Source organism: Canis lupus, chromosome 2 (assembly GCF_011100685.1).
Source record: "Canis lupus familiaris isolate Mischka breed German Shepherd chromosome 2, alternate assembly UU_Cfam_GSD_1.0, whole genome shotgun sequence".
In the NCBI taxonomy this organism is placed as follows: domain Eukaryota; kingdom Metazoa; phylum Chordata; class Mammalia; order Carnivora; family Canidae; genus Canis; species Canis lupus.
Window position 1 is genome coordinate 39826048 of NC_049223.1, and position 16608 is coordinate 39842655.

Sequence of the window (16608 nt, forward strand, 5' to 3'; positions counted from 1 at the left end):
GAGTGTGGAGCCTGCAACAGGCTCCATCTTAGGACACTGGGATCATGACCTGAACTGAAACCTAGAGTCAAATGCTCAACCGACTGAGCTAGCCAGGCGCCCTGAAAAAAAAAAATTTTTTTAATTTCCTCTTTCTATTCACTCTCATTTTCCTCTCTCCAGTGTAACCAGTACTCTCTCCTCTAATACCGTGTACTAGTTTCTCCTGTTTTTTCCATTTTATGTAAAAGGAATCCCTTCAGTTTTTGCCTTTTTTCCTTTTTTTAAAGATTTTTTTTTAAAGTAATCCCTACACCCAACGTGGGACTTGAACTCACAACCCCAAGATAAAGAGTTGCATGCTCCACCAACTGAGCTGCTTACATACCCCGTTAACTCTTTATGTGAGTTTTAGCCATGTTGTGTATGCTCTCTGACTTAGTATTCTATATGTAGAAAAATGTGGGGTTTATTTTCTTAAAGATTTAATGTATCTATTCATGAGAGACACAGAGAGAAGAGCAGAGACATAAGCAGATGAAGAAGCAGGCTCCCTGCTGGGAGCCTGATGCAGGATGCCATCCTAGGACCCTGGGGCCACGACCTGAGCCAGACAGATGCTCAATCACTGAGCCACACAGGCATCCCTAGAAAAAATGTGTTTAACTGAATTCTTTATTAATGGTCTTTTCGGGTGTTTCTAATATTTTGTTAAAAATAGTGCTGTTATGAATAACCTAGAAAATAATGTACATTTGAATGTACATTTGAGTATTTTCAATAGCTTTATTGAAATACAATTTCTTTACCACTCCTCTATTTACAGTGTACAAATGTGATTTTTTTTTGTTTTTATTGTATTCAGAGTTGTACAACCATTACTATGATCCATTTGAGATCATTTTCATCATCCAAAATAAAAAAAAAACAAAACACTGTACCCATTAACCTATCACCCTCCAACCCTTCTCCTCCAGCCCCCCCCCCCCCCCCCCCCCCCCCCCCCCCCCCCCCGCTTTTTTAGGCAACCACTAATCTACTTTATTTCTCTATGGATTTGCCTGTTCTGGATATTTCATATAAATAGAGTTCTACAATTCATAGCCTTTTGTGACTGGCACCTTTCTTTAATTTATCATAATGCTTTTAAGGTTCATTTGGTTGTACCAAGTGTTCGCCTTTTTTTTTTTTTAATATTTTATTTATTTATTTATTTGAGAGAGAGAATGCAGACCTCAATCCCATGACCCTGAGATAGTGACCTGAACGGAAATCAAGAGTGGGATACTCAACTGACTGAACCACCTAGGCACCTTGGATCCTTTAACTTTTTGAAAATATTTTTTTCCATTAGAAGTTAAAAAAAAAATCCTTGCAAAGATTTAGAAAACAGATTTCTAAGCTAATGTCTTTTAAGTTTCTTTTAATTTAAAAAAAAAAGTTTCTTTTAATCTTTAAATCACTCTTTAAATCTACCCATATCTTTCTCTTGGTCTTCTTTTCCTCACCCCTTTATTTTCCTTAAATTTTATTTTATTGAAGGAACTCAGTGTTTTGTCCTATAGAGATTTTTACTGTGTAGATTTGTTGATTGCATCCCAGAGGAGTAATATATGCTCTGCATTTCCTGCAAATAGGTAAAGGGAATGATTTTTAAATATAGTCTTAACAAATGTATAGTGTTTTAGCTAGTGCCATATGCTTGCCATATCGTGGCTACCATTTTACGTTGCCCAAATTTTACTAAATTGTTATCTGTTCTTTGCACTGACTCCTGTTTGTTAAGTGAGCTTCTCCATTAGAGGGATAGTTGTTTAGCTCTTACAAATGACTTTATTTTGCCTTTCTCTAGTAGAGGCTATATATGTTTTGAGATTAACTTTTGTTTAAAAAAATAAGACTGCAGGTTATTTCTGTTCAGTATTAACTGTTATGACATTAATTCCAGTACCATTTTTCTGTAAATCTTGTGAAATCTGAGTTCATGGTGCTTGTTAACTGTACCATTTGTTCTTAAATCTATAGTCTTCAAATTATGTTTTATGATTAGGAAAACATAAATCATCATCTCTAAATCAGAGACTTGTTCTTTCTATGGTTTCATTATAAGGGATGAATTGCTGTTTTCTTCCTGCATTGCTGTTCTTACCTTACATTAACATTTGGGGTGCCTCGGTGGTGCAGTCAGTTGAGTGTCCAACTCTTGTTTTCAGCTCAGCTGTAATCTTAGAGTCGTGAGATAGAGCCCAATGTCAGACTCCATGCTCAGCATGGTTTCTGCTTGAGATTCTCTCCCTCTATCCCTCCTGTTTATGTGTTCTCTCTCTTTCTCAAATAAATAAATCTTAAAGAAAAATTAACATTTAAAAATTAGCATATTACTATTGAAATGATTTCCACATCTTTTTTATTCCTCCCTATGGCTTACCTTTTTTTGGATGTAATTTGACTTCAGTATTTCAGTATATTTGTGCCCTCTCTTGCACTAAAAAGATTATCAGATAGATGTGTCTCATAATTAATAGAAGGGCTGATCTTGTTCCTAATGAATGCTTTCATATAGGTATTTCAGGAGCCAGCGGAAGAAGAACGAGATGGTAGAAAAAAGAAGTATCCTAGTCCCCAGAAGACTCGTTCAGAATCTAGTGAACGAAGGTGTGTGTGTATATTTAATTAGACTCTGATAAGTCACTTTTTAGTTACTTTAAGGGCATTATGGGATTTTTAACATGTACTGATGCCTCTCTCTAAACTGATTAAAGAAAGAGAAGGTTATCTTCCTCCATTCTGTGTTTTTTGTCTTTGTCATACTTTCTCTTCCTTTTATAAACAATCATCATTATGTGCTTTCCCAAGAGCAAAGGGGTGGGAGTAGTCTCCTTAGAGGATATTAATGAAATGTTCCATTTGGTTAGGGGTGCTCACTATTAAAATCATGTATAGTATTTTATACTACAAATAGTTCAGTTTATATGTTGATTCATCAGGCTGCCATTAAAAAATTAGTTTTTTGTTTAGGAAACCTTGTTTCTGCCTTTTTTCTTTTCTAGTTTTAAATTTTTGTTTTTGTCCTACCCCTCTTCATACTTTGGATTCACCTTCTTTTTTCATTTCTCCCCACCCAGTGTACTTGAAGGGAATGTTTTTTTCTTTTTATATAATGGATCAGAGAAATTATGTTGTGGTTATATGGCTTTCTGAAAAAGCACAGACATTATGAATTTTGCTGAATCAAGGAGGGTATTTCATACTCCTGATTTATTTGCATACTTTGTTTCTGTAGCATACGTATGGCTTTTATATCTGTGTATTATAGGACACGTGAGAAAAAAAGAGAGGATGGCAAGTGGAGAGACTATGACCGGTACTATGAGCGGAATGAACTGTACCGTGAGAAATATGACTGGAGAAGAGGCAGGAGTAAGAGTCGGAGTAAGAGCCGAGGCCTGAGTCGAAGTCGAAGCCGAAGTAGAGGGCGCAGCAAAGACCGGGATCCAAATAGGAATGTTGGTGAGTAGATGAGGCTTCCTCCTAAAAACTCCATATTGCTTATCTTCCTTTGTCATAAGGGTACCAGAACTTCCCTTAAACACCACGTGTGCCTTTAACATGTCTGAGCAACGTAAAATCTAAAATTGTCTAAAAAACCTAATGCTAATTTGTTACAAAGACAGGGCTCTGTTCTTAGGATGAAGTCAAATGAGTTTGGCGAAAAAGAAGCTGTATGTATTTCATAGTACATGTCTAGATTTAAAGTCATTTTTGTACAATCGAAACTAAGGTCTTTTAATCAAGAAAGCTATCATTGGAGAAGGAGGACTATCTGTTCCCTCCCTCCGTCACACCCTCACTAAAAATAGTGGACTTGCCTTAAGGTTGACTAGAGTTTAGTTAGGTGGATAACTGGGATCCCAACCACTGATGTATCAGGATATCTGTTTGGAAGTCAGTTCTTGGATAGCTTTCTTACCAAGTATCAGTGGAGAAGCTGGGCTCTCTTCATTATATATTGATGTTGATGTTACAGAAATTATTTTCCACAAGTTACTGGTCAAGATATGTCACGTTGATGTTCCTGCTTTTAGGGTATATTAATAATGAGAGCACTTTGAAATATGGACAGCTCAGTGAGTTTACTGCAATAGTCTCTTCCCTTTTCTGTGAGAAGATAAACATAGTTGGAGAACAGAAATGTCTAATCTTGTTTCTTGTTTTTATTTTGCCTCTGAAGCAGAGCACAGGGAAAGATCAAAGTTTAAGAGTGAAAGGAATGACTTGGAGAGTTCTTATGTGCCTGTGTCTGCACCACCTCCGAGCTCTTCTGAGCAGTACTCCTCTGGGGCACAGTCTATTCCCAGCACTGTTACTGTGATTGCACCTGCGCACCACTCAGAAAACACAACAGAGAGTTGGTCTAATTACTATAACAATCATAGCTCTTCCAATTCTTTTGGTCGAAACCCACCACCAAAGAGGCGATGCAGAGATTATGATGGTAAAAATCCTCTTTTATATTGTATTCAAAAGTATTAGTAAGCACATGTTAATATTGCATGCCTTTTCATTATAGTACAGATTTTTTAAAAGGAATGAGTGAGAGGAAAATCTCCTTTGGCTTATGCTTATTTACTTTCTTGATTTAGTAGATTGGCTCTGGTTAAGAGAATGTTCAAATTTGACCCACTCATTTGTTTTTTGTTGTTCTTGTTTCTTTAGACACTATACCACAAAATTTGGTAGACGCTAGGAATTATATTTTTTTTTGTGTAGTGTTTGGTGCAAGGAATTTGTTAAGCATTATAATAACCTATTTAAAATTTTAATATGCTGATATTCCACTTAATCTGTGAGTGTTTTAATTTTTTATTACGGAAATATTTAAATATTAATAAAAGTTGACAAAACAATATAATTAACCCTAGTGTATCCATGGTCTTGCATCAGTAGTTAGGAGCTCATGGTCAGTTTTGTTTTCATCTGTACTTCTCTGCTGCTTCTCCTGGACCTATATTATTTGAAGTAAATTGCAGACATTGTAAAGTTTTCTTTATAAGTGTAGAATATATATTTTTTGCATTTTGTGTATTTTTAAGTAGGAAATACAATCAAATCATAATTCAAGCATTATCTCTTTCTTACCCTGGTCTCCTGGTTACAGAGTTCTCGTTTCCAAGGCCAATTTAATGTTATTAATTTCTTGTGTATCCTTCCAAATGCAGTCTGTGTATATGTTATGGAAACAAATATGTATAGTCTCCCCTATTTTGTATTCTGTGGAAATGCTACTATACTCTTCATACTCCTGGATGTTGTTTTTCACTTAGTAATATTTTCTAGCAGTTATCCTATATTAATACATGAGGGTTTCCTTAATACTTTTTTTTAGGTTTCTTAATATTCTGTATGAAGAAAAATGTGTTTAACTGAACTCTGTTGCTCTTTTGGGGTGTTTCTTATATTTTGTTATAAACAGTGATGCCATGAATAACCTAGTAAATAATGTGCACTTGGATATTTTCTTTCTTTTTTTAAAATTTTATTTATAAGTAATCTCTATACACAATGTGGGGCTTGAACTTAAAACCTCGAGATTAAGGGTTGCCTGCTCCACCAACTCAACTAGCCAGGCACCCCTTCCCACTTGAATATTTTATTTATTTTTAAGTGGGGAGGGACAGAGGGAGATGGGTGTGGAACCCAATGTGGGACTTGATCCCACAACCCTGAGATCACGACCCGTGTTGAGATCAAGCTCTGCTTCAGGCTCCATGCTCAGTGCAGAGTTGGCTTGGGATTCTCTCTGTCTCTCTCTCTCTGCCTCTCTGCCTGCCGCTCCCTTGCTCTCAAATAAATAAATCTTAAAAAAAAAAAAAGTCAAAAGCTTAACCCACAGAACCACCCTGCCACCCCCCCACTTGAATATTTTAAACTAGAGTTTCTAATTGCAGATATAGCAAGAATGTGGAATTTAGAACAATACCATGAAAATAGTTAACTGAAATTAGATTGTCTAGTTAAGTCCCTTACTCCCGTACCCTGTCTTTGCTGAATTGAAGCTGAATTTTTTTTTAATTTCCTTAATCTCTGTGACCAATGTAAGACTTGAACTCATGATCCCAAGATCAAGAGTCACATGTTCTACCAACTGAGCCAGCCAGGTCCCCTGAATCTGAATTTTTAATATGAGAATGTATGGCAAATAGGTTAATAGTGGTTAATAGCCTATTTTGGAACTGTTACTTGCTACCTCAACAAAGCATAGTCTCAAAAAGTAAAGAGTATTTCCATCTCTCCTTACCTCAGGGATATGTGACGATTAACAGAATAATACTGAGAAGGCTTTTAAATTCTTTGGAGAAAAATTACTTTATAAATCAGATTGGTAGACTTTTCAGGGTTTTGTTTTATTTGTTTTCTGAACTCTAGATCATAATAAGATTCTTGTATTCTTACAGAAAGAGGATTTTGTGTACTTGGTGACCTTTGTCAGTTTGATCATGGAAATGATCCCCTGGTTGTTGATGAAGTTGCTCTGCCAAGCATGATTCCTTTCCCTCCACCTCCTCCTGGGCTTCCTCCTCCACCACCTCCTGGAATGTTAATGCCTCCAATGCCAGGTCCAGGCCCAGGCCCAGGCCCTGGCCCAGGCCCAGGCCCAGGTCCAGGTCCAGGTCCTGGCCACAGTATGAGACTTCCTGTTCCCCAGGGACATGGCCAGCCTCCGCCTTCTGTTGTGCTTCCCATACCAAGTAAGTATATGTTCATTAAGTATTTCATTCTTTAGCAAAGAATTTTATTTAGAAGAACCTACTTCTTCACTAACTTGATAATAGATTTAAAGTTTTTGAAAGATAAATTAATATAGAATTTAGAATATATTCTTACAATTAAAATGTTGCTCTTTTTATTCTATCCATTGTTGCACTGCATTATTTATAGTACCTTTAAGAAATTTTGGCAGTCATGTCTTGCTAGTTGATGACATCTTAAGAAATCCAGTGTTTTGAAGATGTCAGAAAAAGGAACATGCCAGTAGTTTAATGAAATTTCCTAGTCTTTAAAATCTCTTTGAGGCATCTGGGTGGCTCACTCAGTTAAGCCTTCGACTCTTGATTTCAGCTTAGGTCATGATCTGAGGGTTTTGATATTGAGCCCTACAGCGGGCTCCACACTCAGGGCAGTCTGCTTGAAATTCTCTCTCAGCCCCTCTTGTGCTCTCTCTCAAATAAATAACTCTTTTTAAAAGCTATTCAGGAATATTAAAGTAATTTTTTTAAAGTCTTTTATTATGGAAAATTTCAGATATAGACAGTAGAATAATATGTGTGTACCATATGTACTGTCACTCAACTTCAGTGATTATCAGTATTCTTCTGTTCTTGTCTTACTTATTTCTTCCGACCTTCCCTATCATATCTGCATGTGCACACAGATACCTTGAGTTTGTTTTTGCTGTAGTAAATTCCAGAAGCCGTATCATTTCACCAGCTTAGCAGAAAAAGTAAGACTATATTTTTCTCGTAATTAGAAAAAAATTGGTGAATAGTTCACTTGTGTGCAAAGATAGAAGAAAATATCTACTTGAAAACATTTAACAGGGATGCCTGGGTGGCTCAGCGGTTGAGTGTCTGCCTTTGGCTCAGGGCGTGATCCTAGAGTCCCGGGATTGAGTCCCCCATCGGGCTTCCTGCATGGAGCCTGTTTCTCCCTCTGCCTATGTCACTGCCTCTGTCTCTCTGTGTCTCTCACGAATAAGTAAAGAAAATCTTAAAAAAAAAGAAAACATTTAACATTGTTAAGAGATGGCAACTCATTATTTTTAAAATGATTGCTATTCAGTTTACTAAGTGATACTTTTTCAGTTTTTTTATTTTAAACTTTTTGTTTTTGAAATTATTGTAGACTCACAACTTTGCAGAAATATTTTAAGATGAACCCATGTACCTAATCACCTAGCTTTCCTGCATTAATGTTCTTTATAGACAACATTAAAGTTGATAAAGGTTTGGAGACATTGGATACATAGATTTAGTAGTCATGTAGATAGTATAACTGCGAAGCTCAACTTGAGGTTTTATTCCCCAAATAAAGAAGCATCTTCATATATAGAAATTTCCACTATAAAAGATGTGATATGTGGGAACATTTCTGTTTAAAAGTGAAATCCAAGAATGTCATTTTCTCCCAACATTTTGCAATGAAAAATTTCAAGCATACTGAAAAGTTGAAATAATTGTACACCAAACTCCCATATATTCACCATCTAGATTCTATGATTAATATTTTACCATATTTCTATTATCACGTGTCTTTCTCTCTCTAAGACTTTATTTGACAGAACAAGCACACAAGCGGGAGGGGAGGGGCTGAGGAAGAGGGAGAAGCAGACTCCCTGCTCAGCGGGGCTCGATCCTAGGACCCTGGGATCACGACCTGGGCCAAAGGCAGACACTTACCTGACTGAGCCAGCCAGGCACCCCTCATTATTATTTTTGATGCATTTCCTAGCATGTTGCAGACATCACAACATCTAAACATGTTCATAATGCAGAACTTAAGAGTTCTATTATCCCGAGGGCACCCCCCCACCGCTCTTGTTTTTTTTTTTTCTCTTTCAAATAAATAAATACATGAATCTTTTTTTTTTTTTTTTAAAGGAGCTTACCTTTATCCCAGAAAGTTTGCTCAAGTTCCTTCTCAGCCATTTTTTACTCCCGTTCCCCAGAACTAAGCATCCTGCCTTTTTTTCACCCTGGAATTGTTTTTTCTGTTCTAGAACTAAAATGTCATCCTAATTAATTATGCATCTCATAGTGTTGAAACCTGCATATATCAAATTTCTTAATTCTGTTCTATGCCAAAGTAGATACTTTATGACTATCCAAATTAGTTCTAGTATAGTATTTTTATTAGTTAGGAAACATAAACCTTTTTCTTCTTCTTTATTTAAAAATTTTAGGACCACCCATAACACAGTCAAGCTTGATAAACAACCGTGACCAGCCTGGGACAAGTGCAGTGCCCAATCTTGCACCAGTGGGAGCAAGACTACCTCCTCCTTTACCCCAGAACCTCCTTTATGCAGTATCAGAGCGTAAGTAAATATTGCTTGACTTTTAAAATTGCTGGAGTATAGAAAAGCTAAGTTTCAGTGTCATAATTTTAAAAACTATAATTTTTCTTCTTAGGCACTGTGCCGTATAAAAATATGTGTATTCACAAGACAACTTGCTGTGTGATTATGCTAAATGGCTGTAGTTTAAGTTGTGTGCTAGTGAAAGTGAAAGAGAAGGGTAGGGCTTTCTATGCTGAAGGCTCGTCTGCTATAGATGAAGTAGCAGCATTTCGTATCTTCCAAAGGGAATTTATTTTGAAACATTAGTCTCTTTTTAAGGAAATTTTGAAGCTTTTGTCTCTCCAAAGGGAATTTATTTTGAAGCTTCTGTTCAAAATTGTTCTTCTGATTGAATTTCCAAAACATAAGGTTATCTTCTAAGAATATATAAAAGGTTGGATAAAGCAAGCCAAATAATTATTTAGCTTGTATACTGGAGTGATGATAGCATCATTTAAACCATAATATTTAGTGGCTGTGTTATTTACAGCATTTGTGTTTATAATAATTTGTTCTTAAATCCTACTTCTCTCTGATTTCTTAGGTGTGTTTGTTATTTTTGCTTATTTAAGGCTTTTAAAAATATTCCTTTCTCCAAAAACATAAAAATAAGATAATTGGTTGTTAAAAATGTCAAATTATGAGTTTTTTATAGAGCTATGTAGCTTTATAGATAAAATCATCTTTTATGCAGTGTATTTATCATAAACACTTCTTCATCTTTATCATGTCACGATAAGGCAGTTCAGTAATATAATGAAGCCCAGGTTTAAATCCTTATTTCATTACTTATGTCATTGTGATTTTAAACAAGTTACTTAACCTCCTTGTATCTCAGTTTTCTCTTCTATAAAATGGGAATAATAATGTTGCTCACCTCAAAAGCGTATTTGAGGAGTTAATGCATTAATACATCTATCTAAGGCATCTAGAATAGAACCTGGCATGGTAAGCTAAATATAAAGGTTAGTTTTCTATAATACTGTAGTTATTCTTATCTCCTTAAATTTCAGCTTTTCTGAAATCAATTACCTTCTCTTTAAGTATCTACCTCCACTATCCCTGGCTTTATTAAATTGAAATAACCTCCATCTAATCACCTAGAATTGAAACCTTGACATGATTGAATCATTGCTTTGCTTAATTTATATCTAGTTAATCAAAAAATCCTCTCTTTGAAATATCCCTTTCTATTGCTACTGTGGTTTCTGCCCTTTCTGTTGCTACTGTGACACTTCAGTCATTTCACATTTGGGTTATTGCTGTAATCTTCTTGACTCTGTTATGTTTCATTGCACCTAAGTCACACCATATAATGCTGCTGAGCTAATTTTCCTGACAAAACGAATCACAGCAGTACCTCAGAACTTTGCAGTGGCCACAATTTCCTCCTAAATTATAAATATATAATTTTTTATGAAGTAGGCTCCACACCCAACATGAAGCCCAACACAGAGGTGAACTCATTAACATGAAATTAAGACCTGAGCTGAGATCAAGAGTCTGAAGCTCAATGATTGAACCACCCAGTTGTCCCTCCTAAACTATCGATGAATCCCTCCCTATAGCTTTTCTTTCTATAATCTACCCTGCCTTTCTTGGTCATCTCTTCACTATACTCCCACATATATCTCCTCTGGTTAGGCCAATTATACCTTGTCGGTTCCCCTGTTGTGACTCAACTTTATTTTCCTGTCTTCCCTTCTAATAGTTTGCTCTCTCTCTTCTCTTCTTTCAAGGTCCAAATCTTCTGAGTACATGGGGAACATTATTGCTCTGTTATAAACTCTTACAGGACCAAAAAGCATTTATTACATAATGACATATAATTGTACATAAGCCTACTGTTAGATTTCTTTTCATGTTTGTTAATTTTGTGTTCTCTGAGCCTCTTCAAAACAGAAACCACATCTTAGTATCTCAGTCTTCTAACTACTATAGTGTCTTTACAGCATGTTTGTTTTACTGCTTCTTTCATTTTTTTTATGAATTAGAGAAATTTTAAACATAAAAATAAAGAATACAGTATAATGCATTCCCATATACCTATTACTCAGGTTCAACATTTATCAATCCTGTGTCACTTATTTCCCCTAGTTCATTTCTTAACATTATTTCTTAATGTCTTTGGACTTTTAAGTACAAAAAATGGATTATTTATCTGAGACTATTGCAGATGGCACATTTTCTTACCGTCAAATTTAGCGTTGTAACTCATGATAAAAATTCTATTTTGTTTTTAATTTTTTAAAAAGTCTGGCAATTACCATTTATTTTAATATTGTTAAATTTAACATCGTGACTCACTCTATAAAAATTACATTTTGATTTTAATTTGTAAAAACCTGGCAGTTGCCATTTATTTTAGTGTCTTAGCTCCATATTCGTTAATGGAGCAAATATTTATTGAATGCCTGATATGTGCCAGGCATTGTGCTACATGCTTGAGAGCCAAGATGAAAAAGGTAATCTTCGTTTTACTTGAAAATCATTTTTCTCTTCTTAAAAGCAAAAATATCTTGTGATATATTAGTAAAGACCTTTTAAAACACCAGTTCCAAATTTCTTTTTCAGAAGGTGGTAACATTTTTAAGAAAATTTGGGGGAACAGTACAGTTAGCAACTTTTTATTTGCCACATTAAGGAATTGTATATGAAAGTATATAGGGTCATTTCAATTTAAAAAATATATTTTTACTTTAAAAAAAGACAGCACTATCCTTTTATATTTAGTTTTATGAAATATTAATTACATTACATTTTTTCCCTCTGTTTGTCTCAGACCAGTGACAGATGATAGATGATAACGTCCTTTTGGCATTTGTGAATTCCTGCTTTAGAGGATAGTTTCAGATGTCGCATCAGTAGTTTAAAGAGATTTATTTGGTTGGCAACTGAATGTTTTAAAGATTACAGAATTATTTGTATCAAACAATTCAAAGTTTTTTATGCAAAGTACTCTCTTCCTTATTTATTTTAAAGATTCATTTTAGAGAGCAAGAGCACACACACAATGGTAGGAGGGGCAGAGGGAGAGAGAATATCAAGCAGACCTCCTGCTGAGCATGGAGCCTCATGTGTGGCTGTGGCTGGATCCCACCATCCATGAGATCCAAGACCTGAGCTGAAATCAAGAGTCGGACACTCAGCCGACTGAGCCACCCAGTCTTTCTTCTTTCTTTCTTTTCTTTTCTTTTCTTTTCTTTTCTTTTCTTTTCTTTTCTTTTCTTTTCTTTTCTTTTCTTTTCTTTTCTTTCTTTCTTTCTTTCTTTCTTTCTTTCTTTCTTTCTTTCTTCTTTCTCTCTTTCTATTTTTATTTTTATTTTTATTTTCCTTCTTTTTTTAAAAGTTAAAATTTGATTCTAAAAATTATAGAGAATTTTGAAAACATAGGAGATAGTTTCTGATCACAGTGTAAACAGTAAAACTTTTACTGTTTAAAAACTACATTACTGCTGTAATGTAGTTTGTTAGTGATAAATTTTTTGTATCTTTCTATTCACTTGATTTATAAAGTTTCTTTTGTTTTTAAATTTTGTTCTAGACAGATAAATTGAATCAAATTGTTCAAGTATACTTTCTTCAATAGTGTAATTGGTAATTTCCAAAAAAATTAGAACTTCAAACAAAGTAAAAAACTGTGTTTACTATGTATTAGAGAACTTGAGCTCTTAAAGTTTAATAAATTGGGAAAGTTTATTTATTTTTTAAAAGATTTTATTTATTTATTCATGAGACACACACACACAGAGGCAGAGACACAGGGAGAGGGAGAAGCAGGCTCCATGCAGGGAACCCAATGTGGGACTCGATTCCAGGTCTCCAGGATCACACGCTGGGCTGAAGGCAGCACTAAACTGCTGAGCCACCCGGGCTGCCCTAAATTGGGAAAGTTTAAATTGTGGATATTTTATTGTCAAATTTTCTTTAAAATTCATAACATAGGGCAGCCCGGGTGGCTCAGCGGTTTAGCGCCGCCTTCAGCCCCAGGTGTGATCCTGGAGACCCGGGATCAAGTCCCATGTCGGGCTCCCTGCATGGAACCTGCTTCTCCCTCTGCCTGTGTCTCTGCGCCCCGCCCCCTGCCTCTCTCTCTCATAAATAAAAGCTTTTAAAAAATAAAATTCATAACATAGAAAATGTTTAAAACGGAGTACAGCATATCAGATGGTATTTAGTTGTGAAAATTATGTCACTAGAGACCTGGAATATACAGAGAAAAACGAAATCTGGAATTTTAGAGGTAAAAACGGGGGTCTGCTCAGTGCTAGATACTAGGAATATACAGAAGAATAAGTGATTCTTCTAAGAAGCTAAAAATCTAATAGTGGAAAAGAAATGTGTTTAAAAAAACAAAAAAACAAATACAGTGTATTTTTTGCTATTATAACTAGATGAATAGAGTGGCTCAGAAATACAGTTGAGAAAGGAACTGATTCTGTTGAAAATAAAACCATCCTCTCGGCTGTGGTTACTTGTTTTGCAATAGGACAATTGAATATTAACAGAAAAAAAGTAATTATCCTCACTGTATAAGTGGGTAGAATATATGTGGCTCCTGGTAATGCTATTTAAAAGGTGATTTCAAATGGATATAGTTTAGAAAAAAAAGCTAATATTTTGTTGTTTCTCGAATTAAAAATGTCACAGATATTCTGAAAAGGACTTAATAGGTAGAATTGTATGCAAAGAGAGTAATATCGTAACACCTTTTAAAATCAAGTGTTTCCTCTGAAGTACTTAAAATATTTTACCCAAATTTGAGTTAACCAACTCACTGTATAATTTTTTTGTTGCACAGTACCATTTTCAAGTATATCCCTTTCATCCCCTTAAGTTCCCTTAAGTTCCCTTGAAGAAAACATAGTAGAAATATGTTATGATTGCTAAGTCCACTCTAGTTAAGTGTGAAAAAGTGATAGTAGAATATAGCATTCTTTATTCTACAGACTGATTTTTTAGGTTGAAGACAGTTGTTCGTCTTCAAATGTATTTATGTAAATAATCTTTATCTTTCTGAAAATATATTTCCTGTTATCAACTATGAAAAATTATTGAAACACTCTATTCCTACTAAACTTGAGATTCCTCATTTAATTTTGTGGAATATATAACATTTCTTAATGCAGAATCATGGATTTTGATGTCTAGAAAAGTGTATCGATATCCAGTAGAGTCATTGAATATTGTCTGGGTTTCTTCTGCCTTGTGTTTTATTTTGGTTTGTCTTAAATTCATTATCTTATTGCCCATTTCAACATACAAATTTTCCTCCAAAATACTTGTCGTTGGGATATTTTTAATACATAAGCTTTCATCCTTTCTTTAAGTGACTATTTAGGGTACCTACTATGTACCAGGCATCATTTAAGCCCTGGAACTTCAAATTGTATGCCAGGGACCTTGGATTCTAATACAGAAGATACATGATAAATATGGCTAATTATTGGAAGGTGGTGTAGCTTTTTTGTTTTCCACTTGAGCTTTTAGTTTAAAACTTAAGATTTTTTTCCTGGGAATATGCTTTTTTATTTTTTTTAAGAGATTTTATTTATTTATTCATGAGAGACACACACAGAGGCAGAGACACAGGCAGAGAGAGAAGCAGGCTCCATGCAGGGAGCCCGATGTGGGACTTGGTCCAGGGACTCCAGGATCATGCCCTGAGCCGAAAGCAGATGCTTACCTGCTGAGCCACCCAGGCGACCCATCCTGGGAGTATTCTTAATGACAAAATCAGGAAGTTCCAAAGAGTAGCTAAAATGTCAGTTGCATAAAGACTCTTCCCCTGAGTAGAGTTAACATTAAGAATGTGAAAATTTTGCTGTCAGGCATGTAAGATGTATGAGACACATAAGATAGGAGCATGAACTTGGGATGGTTCTAGTTTGGAATTCTCTAGTCACTATGCCAATGAGAACTAAACCGAATGAATATAAATTGTGACCGGCTCACCTTCACCATTATTGTAACCTGTTTGATTTAGGAAAAACTTACGGAAAATTTCAAACATGCACAAAAAGAAAGCAAATTCTTCAGGACTCTTCAGGTACTCACAGGCTTCAGCACACCTCGACATATATATGGTTAACCTTGCTTCAGCTGTAACTCATCCCTGACTTGATTATTTTAGGACAACCTCCATTTATAACATTTCATCAATAACACCTTCACTATGTATCTCTAAAAGATAAGGATTAAATAAACACTTTATCACACTCCTAAAATATTTATATTTACTATTGTCAAATATCCACTTAGTGTTCGTATTTCCAAATTGTATCATAGTTGTCCTTTTACAGCTGGATCATTTACAGCTGCATCCAAACAATAATGTAACATAATATATATGTGTTATATATTACACTTAGGAGATACCTTTCTTAAGTCTTTAAATATGTAATAATTTCCTCTACTTTTTCTTTTTGACATTTATTTAAGAAACATTATTTTCCTAGAGAAGTTTTTCACATTCTGGACTTGGCATATTGCATCTCCTTATGTCATTTAATACATTCTTCAGTCCTCTATTTCCTGTAATTTGGGGGCTAAATTTGGAGACTTTAGATTCACGCTTTTGGTGTGGGCTTTTTTTTTGTCATGAATATTTTATTGATGTACTTACTGTAATATTTCATGATGTACATAATGTCGAGTTTTTTCCTTTGTTATAAATATTGATCAGTGTCTACAGGTGTTTTCATTCTGATTTGTCCATTTGATATTATCAACTTTAAAATGGTTTCAGCAGCCATGTGTGATCACTCCTTAGATTTGCTGTTTCATTACAGGTTATAAAAAGTGTGATATCCTAATTCTGTAATTTCTTCTACATTTCTTGCCTGGCATTCTACAAAGTGAAACTGTAGTGTTAACCATTTGGTTAACTTGAAATGCAATTTTTATGGGAAAGACAGGATATATGCTTGTTTCCTTTTATTTATCAGTTTTCAGAATAATGGCCTTCTTTCCTGGTATCTTCCAGAGGGGATCATTATGAACTCATGGATTTTAAACATGTTTGATATGTTTCACCCCATTACATCCTTTTTGGTGTTCACACTGTTTTGTCTTTGACCGTGGGAGCCTCTTCATGTTGGCTCCTGCAGATTATTTTGTTTTTGACACACCTAGTGTTTTATAGTTTCTGGAAGAACAGGGTTATATATGAAAGTATACCAACCAGATTCATCTTAATTTTCTGCTCAGGCCTAGTATCAGCCTTTTATCTAAAGAAGCTTTTGTTTTTAAATAGTGTTTAGAGATCTCAGTGCATGTTGTTGAACATCCGGCTTCATTTGAATAAACAGCCATCTTTCAGAAATTAAATGCCTGTTCTTTGTCATTCATTTTGAAAGGACATTGTGCAAATAAGCCTTTAGCTTTTCAATTCACTTTGAGACAGTTATTAGTTAAATATACTGGGTACATTGAATGCAGTCTTAAAAACTTAAACCAGTCATATGGACTGAGAATGCACTTCTCCATTTTTCTTTTTAGTATACTCCTTCATT

At 35.0% G+C, this 16608-nt stretch overlaps 1 protein-coding gene across 4 annotated transcripts in view; it reads left to right on the forward strand.

Moving 5' to 3' along the window:
- The window catches only part of RBM27 (RNA binding motif protein 27), a 74874-nt gene that overhangs the window by 19561 nt on the left and 38705 nt on the right, over nucleotides 1-16608 (forward strand). For 2 of the 4 annotated variants that reach the window (XM_038530519.1, XM_038530521.1), the window contains exons 4-8: nucleotides 2543-2634; nucleotides 3296-3489; nucleotides 4211-4474; nucleotides 6435-6728; nucleotides 8939-9073. In XM_038530519.1, coding sequence (XP_038386447.1) covers nucleotides 2543-2634; nucleotides 3296-3489; nucleotides 4211-4474; nucleotides 6435-6728; nucleotides 8939-9073 — 979 coding nt within the window. The remainder of the gene's footprint in view (nucleotides 1-2542; nucleotides 2635-3295; nucleotides 3490-4210; nucleotides 4475-6434; nucleotides 6729-8938; nucleotides 9074-16608) is intronic. The other 2 variants (XM_038530520.1, XM_038530522.1) reach the window with 1 other exon arrangement.